The 14,099-nt window shown below is 37.4% G+C and overlaps 1 protein-coding gene across 1 annotated transcript in view; it reads left to right on the top strand.

The window, feature by feature from the left end:
* Positions 1 to 348: 348 nt before the first annotated feature.
* Positions 349 to 14,099, top strand: part of LOC134800629 (prolow-density lipoprotein receptor-related protein 1-like) — a 91,105-nt gene continuing 77,354 nt past the window's right edge. Inside the window, exon 1 of the mRNA XM_063773114.1 lies at positions 349 to 469. Within this exon, the coding sequence (XP_063629184.1) occupies positions 349 to 469 (121 nt within the window). The remainder of the gene's footprint in view (positions 470 to 14,099) is intronic.

Below are 14,099 nucleotides of genomic sequence, written 5' to 3'. Positions count from 1 at the left end.
AAGGTTTCATACTATTTATTAGCTCAGGAGCTACTAAATTCCTGCGCAAACCGGCGGAGCGCAGCGCAGATCACTTTAAAATTATCAATGTATGTTCTTCCCTATTTCAATTACATTCTGGTATAAATTTAAATGCTTTGAGGCCGACCTCGGAGCATCACGGAGGATTGTTACTCCGCGGCATCGAGGAGCACGTTAGAGGATACCGCGGCGGTAGGCGCCGGCATGCCGCGGCATCCCCCGGTATGCGCCGAGGCCTCCCGAGTGCGCCGGGGTAGCACCGGGACGACGGGGGAGAACTCGTGCACACTAGTCACTAATCCCTTTTGATAGAGTACACGCGGCGGCATGCCGCGGCATCCCCCGGCCTGCGCCGAAGTGCTCCCTGGTGCGCCGGCCGCCAGCGCCGGGCTGGCGGCCGCTCGCGGTATCGCGGGGGATTTTACCTCGCCGGTGTGCGCTGCGCGGCGTAAATCCTCCTCGGTGATCTGCGCTGCGCTCCGCCGGTTTGCGCAGGCCTTTACACATACAGGATGCTCCAAAGTAAAAAAAAATGTAATTTGTTAATTTCTTCGTAACCGCTACACCGATTGTTATGATACTTTGTATACTGGTTCTAAATACCCTAATGCATATGTACATTTCGGCTTTGTCCAATGGCTAGGGACATCCTGTATATTTCAATCAAAATTATAAAAATCAGTCTAAAGCTTCGCAATAAGCTATACTTAAACAATGATACCTAGGTACTTATAGGAACTTAAATCACCAACTATCATCACTAAGATAGCAGTAAAGAAAACAAAGTAGACCTTAGTACCTATTCCATAAAACAGGACACTTCAAAAACAATCTGTTGAGCGAATCTACCTGCCAGAGACGTTTTCTTTCGAAAACGATGACATCTAACATTACATTTCTGTTAAACTTCAGTTCAGACAAATGTAAAGTATGTAGTTCATCATTATTTCGTAACAAATACTAAGTGAGGCGACAGCGGCTGGGAAAAGTCAATATACACAGATAAGACTTAACTTATAAAGATTTTTTTTGTGGTTTATTTGTATATCACTTACAAAGTAAGTAAGTAAAAATACTGCCTAAATGTAGCGTTTTAAAGTATCCTTTTTATTTTAATATTTAGACATACCGTTGGTAACCGTTAGGTTGGTATTGGTAATAAATTGTTGCCAAGTGTCATGATGGGATATAATTTTCGGCAATAACTTAGAAAACACACATAATATGTTTTGGATAGCCTAGTAAATACTCAGAAGGCTTTAATATAGAGTTTCTACAGCTACGTTCTCATGCAGTATCAAAAAATATGCCACGCCGATTTCACGCCGATCACGCCGCCGCCGCCGGTCAAAAAATCATCGGACGCCGCCGCCGATGATTTTGCCATCGGCGCACATCTCTACCGCGAACCACTTTCGACATGTTGTCTCTCTGTCACACTTGTAAATTCGTACGTAAGTGTGACAGGGAGGCAAAACGTCGAACGTGGCTCGTGATAGGCCCTCATATATACATTTTACGCTTTATCACAATCACATAAGATGCATTATGATTTTTGACGTCGTTCGTCAGTAAAATGTGGTTAAAGGAGTGTTTAAAAGTGTTAATTGTTTGAATATTAAGTATGTTAGCCTAGCCAGAGATTTACAAGTTTAACAACGAGATTGCATGAGATAAATATTTAGGTGGAAATAGAGAGGTTTATTCGGGTAGGTATTTTAACTTTTCGTTATTAACGCTTGGAAATAACATTTTTATAACATAATAAAAACAGTAAAAACTTATAAATAAAAAAAAAATACCTAAGTCGTAGTCGCTCGGTAGGGTGCCCCAGAAGGCTGGCCGCATTGCCCCGCTGGATGGCAATGCTGATCCGTTGGGCAAAATATAGGCCAGCCCTCTGGTCACCAGAAGCCTCTATGAGGCGCTTTGACAGCTCCTCATAGAGGCGACCTACGATACGGCGATATGTAGCTGGGCGTTTTCAGAAATAAATATTGAAAACCTGATTGGACGTTCTTGGGCTCAGAATAGACAGAATTCTCCATCCCACCATTAAAAAAAGATGTCCCAAAATGTCCATTCCATTACGTCACGTTTTAGTATGAAAACATTTTTCACTTGTTGTATGTGCGTGACGTAGTGGAAATGTACAATTTTCATACAAATTTTTGGGACATTTTATTTTATCATCAGAATTGAATATGCTAGTGATTCTGAGTTGAAATAACCTAAAAACACCGGGATCTGTGAGAATCGGGTTTTCGATATTTATTTCTGAAAACGCCCAGCTACTACCTGGTGTGACATATTTGCGGCGTTTGAGGCTTTCGTTATTAATAATTAAGATACACAATTCGACCGTAATTAGTAGTAATTACTGAAACCCTCTGCCAATTTAGTCTAATTAAGACCTTATTCTCATTGCTATAAAGCTCGGAACCATACATGAATATGTGCGCCGGTATGCATGAAAGATAATCCACGAGCTAGGTAAACATCTGACCGTCCGTGCTATTACAATCGGTTGCCGAGAACGGGTGTCAGTCGCCATCAGATAGGGTAATTGCGTCAGTTTACCGTCCAGTGTCAGTTTCCGTCCACTTGACGGATTAGCAAATAAAACATTTTATTTTTTATTTGCTACCTACTTGCGAAATATAATTTTTATGTAGATAGATAAATTGTTTAGATATTAAGGCTGGCAATAAGTCCAAATTTGTGCAGCAATGAAGGTTTATATTCAATTTTCGTCAAGTGGACTACAAACTAGAGTCTGACGAAAACTAGCGCAATATATCTCAGACATGCTAGCAAGAGTTGCGTTCTCGCGCGCGACTTGACTTCAAGTAATATGGAATCGCGCGCAAGAACGCAACTCGTGCTACTTTAGCCGGTCTGTAATGCCTGTCACTCACTCGGAATCATCTGGATATGGAGCTGCCGTCTGCAGTCGGGTTCGAAATTGTAACATACTAGCGACCCGCCCAGCTTCGCACGAGTTAACAATTATACCTAAACCATACTCAAGAATCTCTATTGATAGTAGGTGAAAACTGCATGAAGATCCGTTCAGTAGTTTTGAGTTTGCCGCGAACATACAGTCACCAAACGGGATTGTTATGCCATTTAGGGTTCTTGCTAAATTGGAAATTCTATAGCGTAAGTATTGATCAACCAATTTAGCTACGACCCTAAATGGCGCAACAATCGCGGAGCGTGATTGTACAACCACACAGACAGACGCGGCGGGGGACATTGTTTTTGTTTTATAAAGTGTAGTGATTATATTAGCGATATGAGGCCACGACACGTCATCGTCGTCAACTTCTACATTTATAGCTTCATAGAAATCATCCGGCCTTTAACTGGTCTCCCTAGACCTTGACTCGCCGCGCTTGTTCAATGACATGTATCTCAGGTCGGGTCTGAGTGACCTCAAGATAACCGCGTCCGGCGACTGCCCCCACAATAGGGGGAGGGAGAGCCGGTCTTTAACTGGGCTAAACCCTGCTTTAGTCTACAGGTAGGCTGTGTATTAACTTTTTTTTAAGCTATTTAACTATATTTAATTTTTAACAAGCAGAAACGTCTGCGAACGATGCTATTAAGCCAAGTCTCACCCAAGACAGTAATTTTTCCACTTAAATAAATTTATTCTAAGCTATTTAACTATAGTCTGGCAAACCCAATTTGTCAGTAAATAATAATAAAAAAAACAATACTGATCCCTTTCTTTTGACTGTGTTCGTGAAATGGTCTCGCCGGAAGATCAGCGCTGACTTTTGGGTTAGCATTATGCTAAGGAAAGACCGTATTTATTTATCGAACGAACGAGCGAGCGAAGCGAAGCGAAGTTCTTACATTCGACTTGGATCACGCGGCTGGCTAGCGGCACGTCCCGGCATTTCGATGTTTTTAAGCTGAACTGTCAGAAGATAGTTTGATACTCAATAACTTAAGTAAATTTGTTCTAATTTAAATGAAATTGGGTAAACGTGTAGTCGAGGGCATTATATTTTAGTCATTAAATTATGAGCAGGCCCGATCAAGGGGTTATTGAGCTAGAAGAGCTTAGAAGGCCAAAAAGCTGTTTGTGAGAGGTCTTGCTATTCCGGTCATTTCTTTGCAAGAAACATCAAGAGTTTAGTATCAAATGAAAGTGCTCGACTTACACTTTTATAATATCATTTTTAAATTTACCATTTTGAAATAATTAGCAAGATAAAAATAAAATAGAATATACATAATATATGTATTTGACATTTGACAGGAAATATTTCGGCTTAGCACAGATACAGTTTATTTTAATCTCTATGGTGGTGACTTAAATCCAGGGGAGGGACAGCCGTATACGAAGCCCTTTATTCGAAAAAATAGCGCCATATTATTAAAATATTACTTAACGCTAAACTTGTAAATGGCGCTTCAAAATTGATGCAAAAAAGCAAATCTTGTCAGTAGAAAAAGGCGCGAAACTCAAATTTTCTATGAGACCATATCCTTTCGCGCCTACATTTTTTCTACTGACAAGATCTGCTTGGCCAACTATATTATACATACTACTCTTTGCTTAAATCTATCAGTTAAGGGCTCCACAGACCTTGCAATAAATCCACGCGATCTTTGATCCATTGCCGCCTAATAGAGCGACACACTGAGAGAAAAATCACCACCAGGAATTAATAAACAGTTCTGTACTGGGGGAAAAAATGAAGTTTTAGTAGTAATCATGGAAGTTTCACTATTTCTGTAAAATTTATTTATTTCTACAAACAGCTCAGTAATACTACTTAAATCTAATTTCAGCAAACAGACTTTAGTAAATGGAGCATTAAACAAAGTTCAGTATTTGTTACAATCCATTTTTATTACTACTAAAATTCTCCGATTTTTACTAGTAAAGTTTGTGATTTTTGGAAAAAAGCATCTGTGATTTCAAGTTATGATTTTAGTAAATGTCTCACTTACATAGTTTTGTAATATCTAAAAAACGAGTTCGCGGGAATAACATTACCCCATTTAAAATAACAATTCAGTTGTTACTATAGCGACATTACAAAGTTTACTGGTATTTAGTAGATAGACTTGTTGTGTTTATGTTCATTGTTGTACCAATCACTAAACGAGTTTTGTAATACCAACACAGCTACTTGCTACGTTCATTTGGTTAGAGTTAGTATTGTGTCGGATGTCGGGCGGGCGTGTCTCGTGTCTTCTTTGTTTAAAACATACTTAAGTTAAATAATAAATTTAGGATATATTGTGGGCCATGGACATATTAACCCGCGACCTACTGTGTAGTTGGGGTCTACAGGAATATATTGTTCTGCAACTTCGAGCTAGCTGTTGTTATTCTAGTGATAATGACATCAAAGGTAAATCTAAACTGTTTGCAATTCCAACCTCCCTAGCACAGGTGCGCCGCGAGAGCATGTTGCGCGCGTAATAACTACTAGTCTCTTTCTGACTGTATGAATAAGAAAGGAATGGGTAGAATATCTCGACAGGCTTTTATAGTGCCTCTTTAGTACAGAGATATACTACCAAATGCTTTTTTATTCATAGAGACGGGTAGCTAACACGCGCGCGACATGCTCTCGCGGCGCCCGTTTGCTAGGGGCGGAGGAATTGCAAACAGTTTAGTTTTTGCCTGTGACGTCATTATCTCTAGAATAACAACAGCTAGCTTGGAATCGCAGTACAGTTTAGTAAAACCTATGACGTCATCGTCTCCGATATTGCTAAAGCACGCTTAGAATTACAAAACGGTTAGTTTTCACCCATGACGTCATCACCTCCGATATTGCTAAAGCACCTCTCGGAATAACAAAACCAAATTTCTGAAATTACTCTAGCATACTTCAAATTACAAATATAGAAGTTGTATTTCCTACTAAATGGAAATTGCAAAAGTCAATTTGTTCCTATTAGTTGACTCTCCTTGTCCCCGGATTAAGTTTTATTTTTGTAATTCTAAGTGTGTTTTTGTTAGTTTTTTCTCTCAGTGCATAAAATAGTAGAAATTAAATAAAATGGAACTCAAAAATGTCCATACTAAATTGTAGCCATGTGTAAGCATTTTACGTCAAAAATGTGACAGTTACGTAGAAAGTGGCGCCCTCATTTATTTTCTATTATTTCATGTCGCACTATTCGAGTACCTAAGTAGGTGCAACAAGGTCAATCGCTATATAATTTTTGGTTAACCGCGAGTTCTTAGTTCGGGGCGAACTACTAGTATAGGTATTTGACATTTGACAGGAAATATTTCGGCTTAGCACAGATACAGTTTATTTTAATCTCTATGATTTCTATGATGACTTAAATCCAGGGGAGGGACAGTCGTATATAAAGAACTTTATTCGAAAAAATAGCGACATCTATATTACTTAACGCTAAACTTTTATTTAATATGGCTTCACTTAATTCGTCAGAACGTCTTAAAAGTCTTGTATCTAAGGCATGGATCAAACAAAAAAACATCTGTTAGAACAGATTATTTATGGAAATCGTTGCCATGGAGGCGATTGTCACAAAAAACAACTTTGTCAAATAAAACTCAAAATATTATAACACCCCATTTATTAAATATATTAATACGGGTCACTCACGGAAGTTTTGTTATTAAAACACCCCATTTATTGTCTGTACTACGACATAATTCAGATAAATAAAAATACTTTCAGTTTTACAATGTTAAAAGAAACAAAGTTTTCATACGACATCACAGTTGCTGAGAACTTTATTACCAAAAAAATTAGAAAAATTATGGCGGGTAGATTCACAACCTGCTGCGTGTAATTGTGTTTCGTGGTCAATTGTGTGTTATTCCAGCCGTGTATGATAGGTAATTTCTTTACATCAACAGTCAAGTTAAAAGTATCTAATCTGTTTTCGTGTATTAATAAATATCCTGAAGCCTTTCTTCAAAGTCAAAGTTTTTTACGTTTGCAACATATTATGCCTACAACATAATATGTTGCGAACAACGCTATTTATGCCTCTCCCCCCCCCCCCCCTGATATTGACGTTGATATTTCTGGTTAAGAATTACAGATGGCACTTCAAAATGGATGCAAAGTTCCACGAGAGGGCTCTCTTTGTCCTATATATTATACATACTACTCTTTGCTTAAATCTATCAGTCAAGGGCTCCACAGACCTTGCAATAAATCCAGGCGATTTTTGATCCATTGCAGCCTATAGTGCGACATGAAATAGTAGAAATTGAATAAAATGGAACTCAAAAATGTCCATACTAAATTGTTGCCATGTGTACTTAAGCATTTTACGTCAAAAATGTGAGTTACATAGAAGCACCACTTTCTACTTTCTCATTTATTTTCTACTATTTTATGACGCACTATACGATACCTAAGTAGGTGCAACAAAGTCAATCGTTCTATAATAATTTTTGGTTAAGGCGCGGTGTGTAGTAAAATGCACTTTTTTGTCACCATATTTACAGACTTTTACAAGGATTTCATGCATTATTTTCTAGTATGTATAACTTCAGTCCTTGAACTACGTTATTGCTTGTCAGAAACACGACGGCTCATTATTTTCTCGATAGAATCTTAAGTTGAAAACATGCCTAACACTGTCTTTATTTCCTTATGTTAGAAGTACTAGGACGAAAATGTATATGAAACTTACTTCAGTCGATAGCTTTTAAGTAAATCTTCATTATTGCTTGTCCTTTTATCGATACGTTAATTTTTTCATTCATCATTTGATGAATTCAACATTTTGCCTACTAAATTACACCCTACGCGGCAATACCTTGCGCCTATTCCTCACGCCAGTACGCCCGTGACCACTGTCAGCGTCGGACCTGTGCTAGTTTAGCGGACGTTTCATAAAATGGGTAATCACAGTATAAATATGCAAATATGTTATACACACAATGTTTTTCAACATACTTACGAAGAAAAGCAAAATAATTCTTAAATACGGTGACATTTCGGACATTCGTCCGTCATATTGTCATTTTATAACAAGTTGGGCAGCAAAGGCACACACCCATCTAACCAATCCGGAATTCAGTCACGATTGATAAATTGTGTAAACATATTTTAAAAAATGATGAGAAAATGATGAATGAGTTTTTCGGAACTTATGTACGAAATATCATTTGATGTTTACCACTAGCTTTTCGGTGAAGGAAAACATCGTGAGGAAACCTGCATACATCTGCGAAGAAATTCAAAGGTGTATGTGAAGTCCCCAATCCGCATTGGGCTAGCGTGGGGACTATAGCCCAAGCCCTCTCGCGCATGAGAGGAGGCCTGTGCCCAGCAGTGGGACGTATATAGGCTGAAATGATGATGATGATGATATTTTAAAAGGCTATAAAATTAATCAAATTGAATAATTTAGACTGGTCACATTTTTGTAAAAATTATATACAATATGAGTGTATACTTGACTGTTCGTGTTTTTGTAAAAATCGATTTCGACTGGCAAAACATATTACTTTTTGGCAACCGGGTTTTTTAACCTAATTAGACCCCGCTGAATCCGAATTTGCCGGTTGCTTGATCGAATTCTTGACTGGAAGTGAGATATTTGATATTAAAGGTCCCTTTTTTTAGTTTTTCGTAAATAACTCGTAAACGGTGGCCAATATAAAAAAATATTGTAAACATTAATAATCTACACAAAATTTTCAATAAAAAAGATTCAGTACATTTTTAGCAGGGATCAATATTTAAAAAGATAATAAAGAGGGAAAGTTAATTATAATAAATTCTAAGGTTCCTTGTTTTTATTTTTTCGTTAATAATTTGAAAAGTATGACTCATAGCAAAAACAAATCTTACACATAAATAATAAACATAAAATTTCCTACAAGAAACATGTAGAACACTTTTCGTTAGGATCAATATTTAAAAAGACAAAGCAGCCGGTAAGTTAATTACAATCAATTTTAAAGTCCCTTTTTAGTTTTTTGTAAATAACTCGTAAACGGTGTCCCATAGCAAAATAGGTTTTTATGAATAAATAATCTACATAAAATTTTCTGCAAAAAACATCTGAACACTTTTCTCTAGGATCAATATTTAAAACGATATTAAAGGAAGAAAGTTCATTACAATCAATTCACATGTCACTTTTTTTAGTTTTTAGGGTCCCGTACCTCAAAAGGAAAAAACGGAACCCTTATAGGATCACTCGTGCGACTGTCTGTCTGTCTGTCCGTCTGTCACAGCCCATTTTCTTCAAAAGTACTGGACCAATTAAGTTGAAATTTGGTACACACATGTAAATTCGTGACCCAAAGACGGACATCTTACGTAAACAAATGAATTTTAAACATGGAGGCCACTTTTTAGCCAAGGGGGGTTAATTAACATTAAGAACCTATTTTGCTATGGGCCACCGTTTACGAGTCATTTACGAAAAACTTAAAATAGGGACCTGGAAATTGATTATAATTAACTTACCCCCTTTAATACCTCATTAAATATTGATCGTAGCGAAAAAGTGTACAAAACCTTTTTTGTGGACAATTTTATGTTCAATATTTACGTATAATATTTTTTACAACTGCCCCCGTTGCAACCGTTTACGAGTTATTTACGAAAAAAAAGCGACCTGTGAACTGAATGTGATTAACTTTCTTCCTTTAATATCGTTTTAAATATGGATCCTAGAGAAAAGTGTTCAGATGTTTTTTGCAGAAAATTTTATGGAGATTATTTATTCATAAAAACCTATTGTGCTATGGGACACCGTTTACGAGTTATTTACAAAAAACTAAAAAGGGACTTTAAAATTGATTATAATTGACTTACCGGATGCTTTGTCTTTTTAAATATTGATCCTAGCGAAAAGTGTTCTACATGTTTCTTGTAGGAAATTTTATGTTTATTATTTGTGTAAAATTTGTTTTTGCTTTGAGTCATACTTTTCAAATTATTAACGAAAAAATAAAAACAAGGAACCTTAGAATTTATTATATTAACTTTCCCTCTTTATTATATTTTTAAATATTGATCCCTGCTAAAAATGTACTTAATCTTTTTTTATTGAATATGTTGTGTCGATTATTAACGTTTAACAATTTTTTTTTATATTGGTCACCGTTTACGAGTTATTTACGAAAAACTAAAAAAAGGGACCTTTAATATCAACTATCTCACTTCCAGTCAAGAATTCGATCAAGCAACCGGCAATTTCGGATTCAGCGGGGTCTAATTAGGTTAAAAAACCCGGTTGCCAAAAAATAATATGTTTTGCCAGTCGAAATCGATTTTTACAAAAACACGATCAGTCAAGTATACACTCATATTGTATATAATTAATAATTATTTAGGTACACTCACCGTCTTACCTACCATTTTTAGGGTTCCCTACCCAAAGGGTAAAACGGAACCCTATTAGTAAGACTCCGCTGTCCGTCCGTTCGTCCGTCCGTCTGTCACCAGGCTGTATCTCACGAACCGTGATAGAGAGAGAGAGAAATTTTCACAGATGATGTATTTCTGTTGCCGCTATAACAACAAATACTAAAAAGTACGGAACCCTCGGTGGGCTCGGTGGGCGAGTCCGACTCCGGTTTTTAATTTCATTAAGTACTCATCAAAATTCGAATTTACTAATAAATCTTATTCAATATTAATAGGGAATATTAGGCAAAGCTCTGCGTAGGTGGCACCATTGTGGCACATACAGTAAACAAACCACATTGACACATCACACGTCACGTCAATCACATGGCCTACCGCGAAACAAGAAAATCGAAATTTCGTTATCTGATCTCTCTATCACTCTTGCATATTCGAGCGATAAAGAGGCAGATAACTAAATTTCGATTTTCGCGTTTACCGGTAGGCCCTTGTTAACAAACCGCCTTGATGCATCAATGTCATATTTTACTGTCTGTGAAAACTTGTCAAAAAACAAATTAAGGCACAGTATGTATAAGTTAGTCTATAAATTTACTGAGTCGGTAGTGCTGCACTCTGGCGGCAGAACATTGCAGTAATATCCCCTATTGCCGAACTAAAAATCCCGGAACTGACAATTCAGAATACCGATGTCGTCAGAATAAGGACGTAGACGTGCTGCGCGGGAATGGTGCGGTGCGCCGCGCGGGGCGCCCGCCTGCCCGCTCTACCACGCGTCTGCTTCACCCCCTTGAAAACGTAAAACTCAAGTATAAGAGCGCCTTAACTGCGAGTTCTCAGTTCGGGGCGAACTACTAGTTTTATGTTTAAATTTATTTGTTGTTGTATAATTGTGTATGTTATAGTTTATCACGAATAAATGCAATGATTTCTGATTTCATAAAATTATGTTATGGTATCATAATAGGTAACATTTGTATCGAAAGCTTGTACCTAGAAATCAACTAAACTCTTGCTGAATAACTTTTATTAAAAAGCATTACAGCCTAGTGGCCGGGTTTACCTTATAAGTTATAGTATAAATAATGCATACAGATCTGTTGTTTCAATTCCGTTCGCATTCAACGAACCTATTAGGGCATGATTGGCTCCGGGTATAAGAGGGGACACGTATGCGACGTCATGCCCGCACATAGACTAGTGTCTACAGACTCCGTTCCTAATGCGTTTACGAGGACAAGAAACGGAAACCTTCGTCGGGTCAATGACAGCCGGAGGGCGCCGTAGTGGATTGTTTTCGATCCCAGTGCGCCCTCATCAACGGCAAAGAGGGTGAAACGTCGAAGTGGATTTAGTGGGTATGAGGGCCGAATTCCCCCCCCGGAAAGGAGCGGCGAGTCCCACACACTGTGCGTAAATGCATTCCCACTGATGATCAGTATAGGAGCGCCAATGTCTATAACCGCGCGAGACGTCTTAGACACTCCGCCGCACTTCTGCGGAGATGGTTCTAGTTTATGTTTGTATGCTAGTAACATAAACAGTATGGGTATTAACAGATTTATTTATTTTTCTTCTTAGGCTAGATCATTTATAAGTTTTATAACATTAATATAAAAGTAAAATACAAAAACACAAAAAACAATAAAAAATACATATAAACATATTGTGAAAAACCTAAACTAGGGTGCCGTCGGCAGCGGGGCAAGGCCCAAGATGCCGGTGTTCAGGGCCGCAGAGTGAGGAACCGATGTACTATATTAATATGGTTTGGTAGGAGCAAGAGTCGTGTTTGAATGAATCTAACAATCTAACGGACGACGTTTTTCATGACGAGAGGGAGATATAATTTAGTTAGAACAGCAAATGTGTGACGACCACGAGTAGTCTTGCATACTTCGTCTAGTACGCAAGTGATCTATGTGCCCACATAAACTCCTGCGCAGATGGTTATAGTTTATGTGAGTTTGTTAGTCAAATAAACAGTATGGGTTTAATATGGTTTAGTAGTAGTAGTACTAGTGTTTGTTTCTTACTTTACCGCCCTAGGTATATAATTGACCGAAGCGAAGCGAAGGTCTACGTTTTGACTCGGGCATTTTGCTTTCGTATGTCCGGATGTTCTCCTCTACAGGTCGCAATTCTTAACCGATTCTCGTGAAATTTTGTGACCGAATTTTATGACTAAATAAAATTTTTTTGTCAATCCGGTTTTTGGAAATTTTTAAAAATGGCGGAGTCGTGATACCTGGCGCCTAAACAAATAGTCGTATCGATATCATAAGACTTTTTTCTTTTTGAAACATGTTTACAGAGTTAATAGCAAAAAATGCAGAAAAAAATTATCGCTGGTTTAGGCGGTATTTAGATATTTAATTTTAACTAATTTTAATTTGAGAAGGAGTAGCTAAATTTCGTCAACCCATCTAAGAACTATTTGGCTCAGTTTGTAAACGTTCGCTTTTTCTGTTTGCACAGAGGGTCTGGGTTCGATCCCCAGTAATTGTATGCTGGGATATTATAACTTTTTGTATTTTTTTACACATAAATTTCGTATTGTTTTTCTTTAATTTACTATACACCGTGTTTTTATTGAATTCCGTTAACTTCGGGGTATAGTTAAGTACGTTTATAAGAACTAAATGGCATAGTTAATTTTCAAAAAAAAATTTTTTTTTTGTTTTCTTTTTTGTTTTTTTTTTTGTTTAAAAAGTAATTAAATGTAGCATATAGCGTTGTTGTAACACGGGCATTACATTTAACTCAACCAAACAATTGAAATCTGTGACATATCAATGTCATTTCGTACATCATTCGACCGAGATTGTACTTAAGTTTAGTAGCAAATGTATGAACTCATTCTAAACACTAATCAATATGTAAGCCGGTCCTAAGGCAAGTGTACACGCTTGTAGAGGCCTTATAGTAAAAAAATAAATTATGGATTATCTCCGAAATGGACTTAATTAGAACATCGGTGTCTTTGAGAAAGTTACTTGATTTAAGCTCAGGAATGCACCCTTGAAATTAACGGAAATCAAAAAAAACACGGTGTATTTAAAGCTCTTAGCACCATGTTATTTCAAGCTCTGCTCGCGAGGTCTACAGCTCACAGAGCCACTAGTTGACCGAAGCGTAGCGAAGGTCTACGGTTTGACTCGGGCATTTTGCTTTTGTATGTCCGGATGTTCTCCTGTACAGGTCACAATTCTCAACCGATTCTCGTGAAATTTTGTGACCAGATTCTATGAATAAATACAATTTTTTGTCAATCCGGTTTTTGGAAATTTTCAAAAATGGAGGAATCGTGATACCTCGCGCTTAAACAAATAGTCGTATCGATATTTAATCATAGAATCTGGTCACAAAATTTCACGAGAATCGGTTGAGAATTGTGACCTGTAGAGAACATCCGGACGGACATACGAAAGCAAAATGCCCGAGTCAAAACGTAGACCTTCGCTACGCTTCGGTCAATAAGAGTATTTTCTTTTTGACACATATTTACATAGTAAATGGCAAAAAATTCAGAAGAATTGTATTGCTGGTTTAGGCGGTATTTAGATATTTAGTTTTTACTCGAGAATGAGTAGCCGAATTTCGTCAGCCTAGCTAAGTAGTATCATGGCGCATTTTGCAAACATTCGCTTTTTTATTTTCACACCGAAAGTCTGGGTTCGATCCCCAGTAAGACATAACTTTTTGTATTTTTTTTTCACATAA

This window comes from Cydia splendana, chromosome 20 (genome assembly GCF_910591565.1).
Source record: "Cydia splendana chromosome 20, ilCydSple1.2, whole genome shotgun sequence".
Lineage (NCBI taxonomy): Eukaryota > Metazoa > Arthropoda > Insecta > Lepidoptera > Tortricidae > Cydia > Cydia splendana.
Note: the sequence above shows the minus strand (reverse complement) of the source record. Positions and strands in the feature narration are given on the sequence as shown.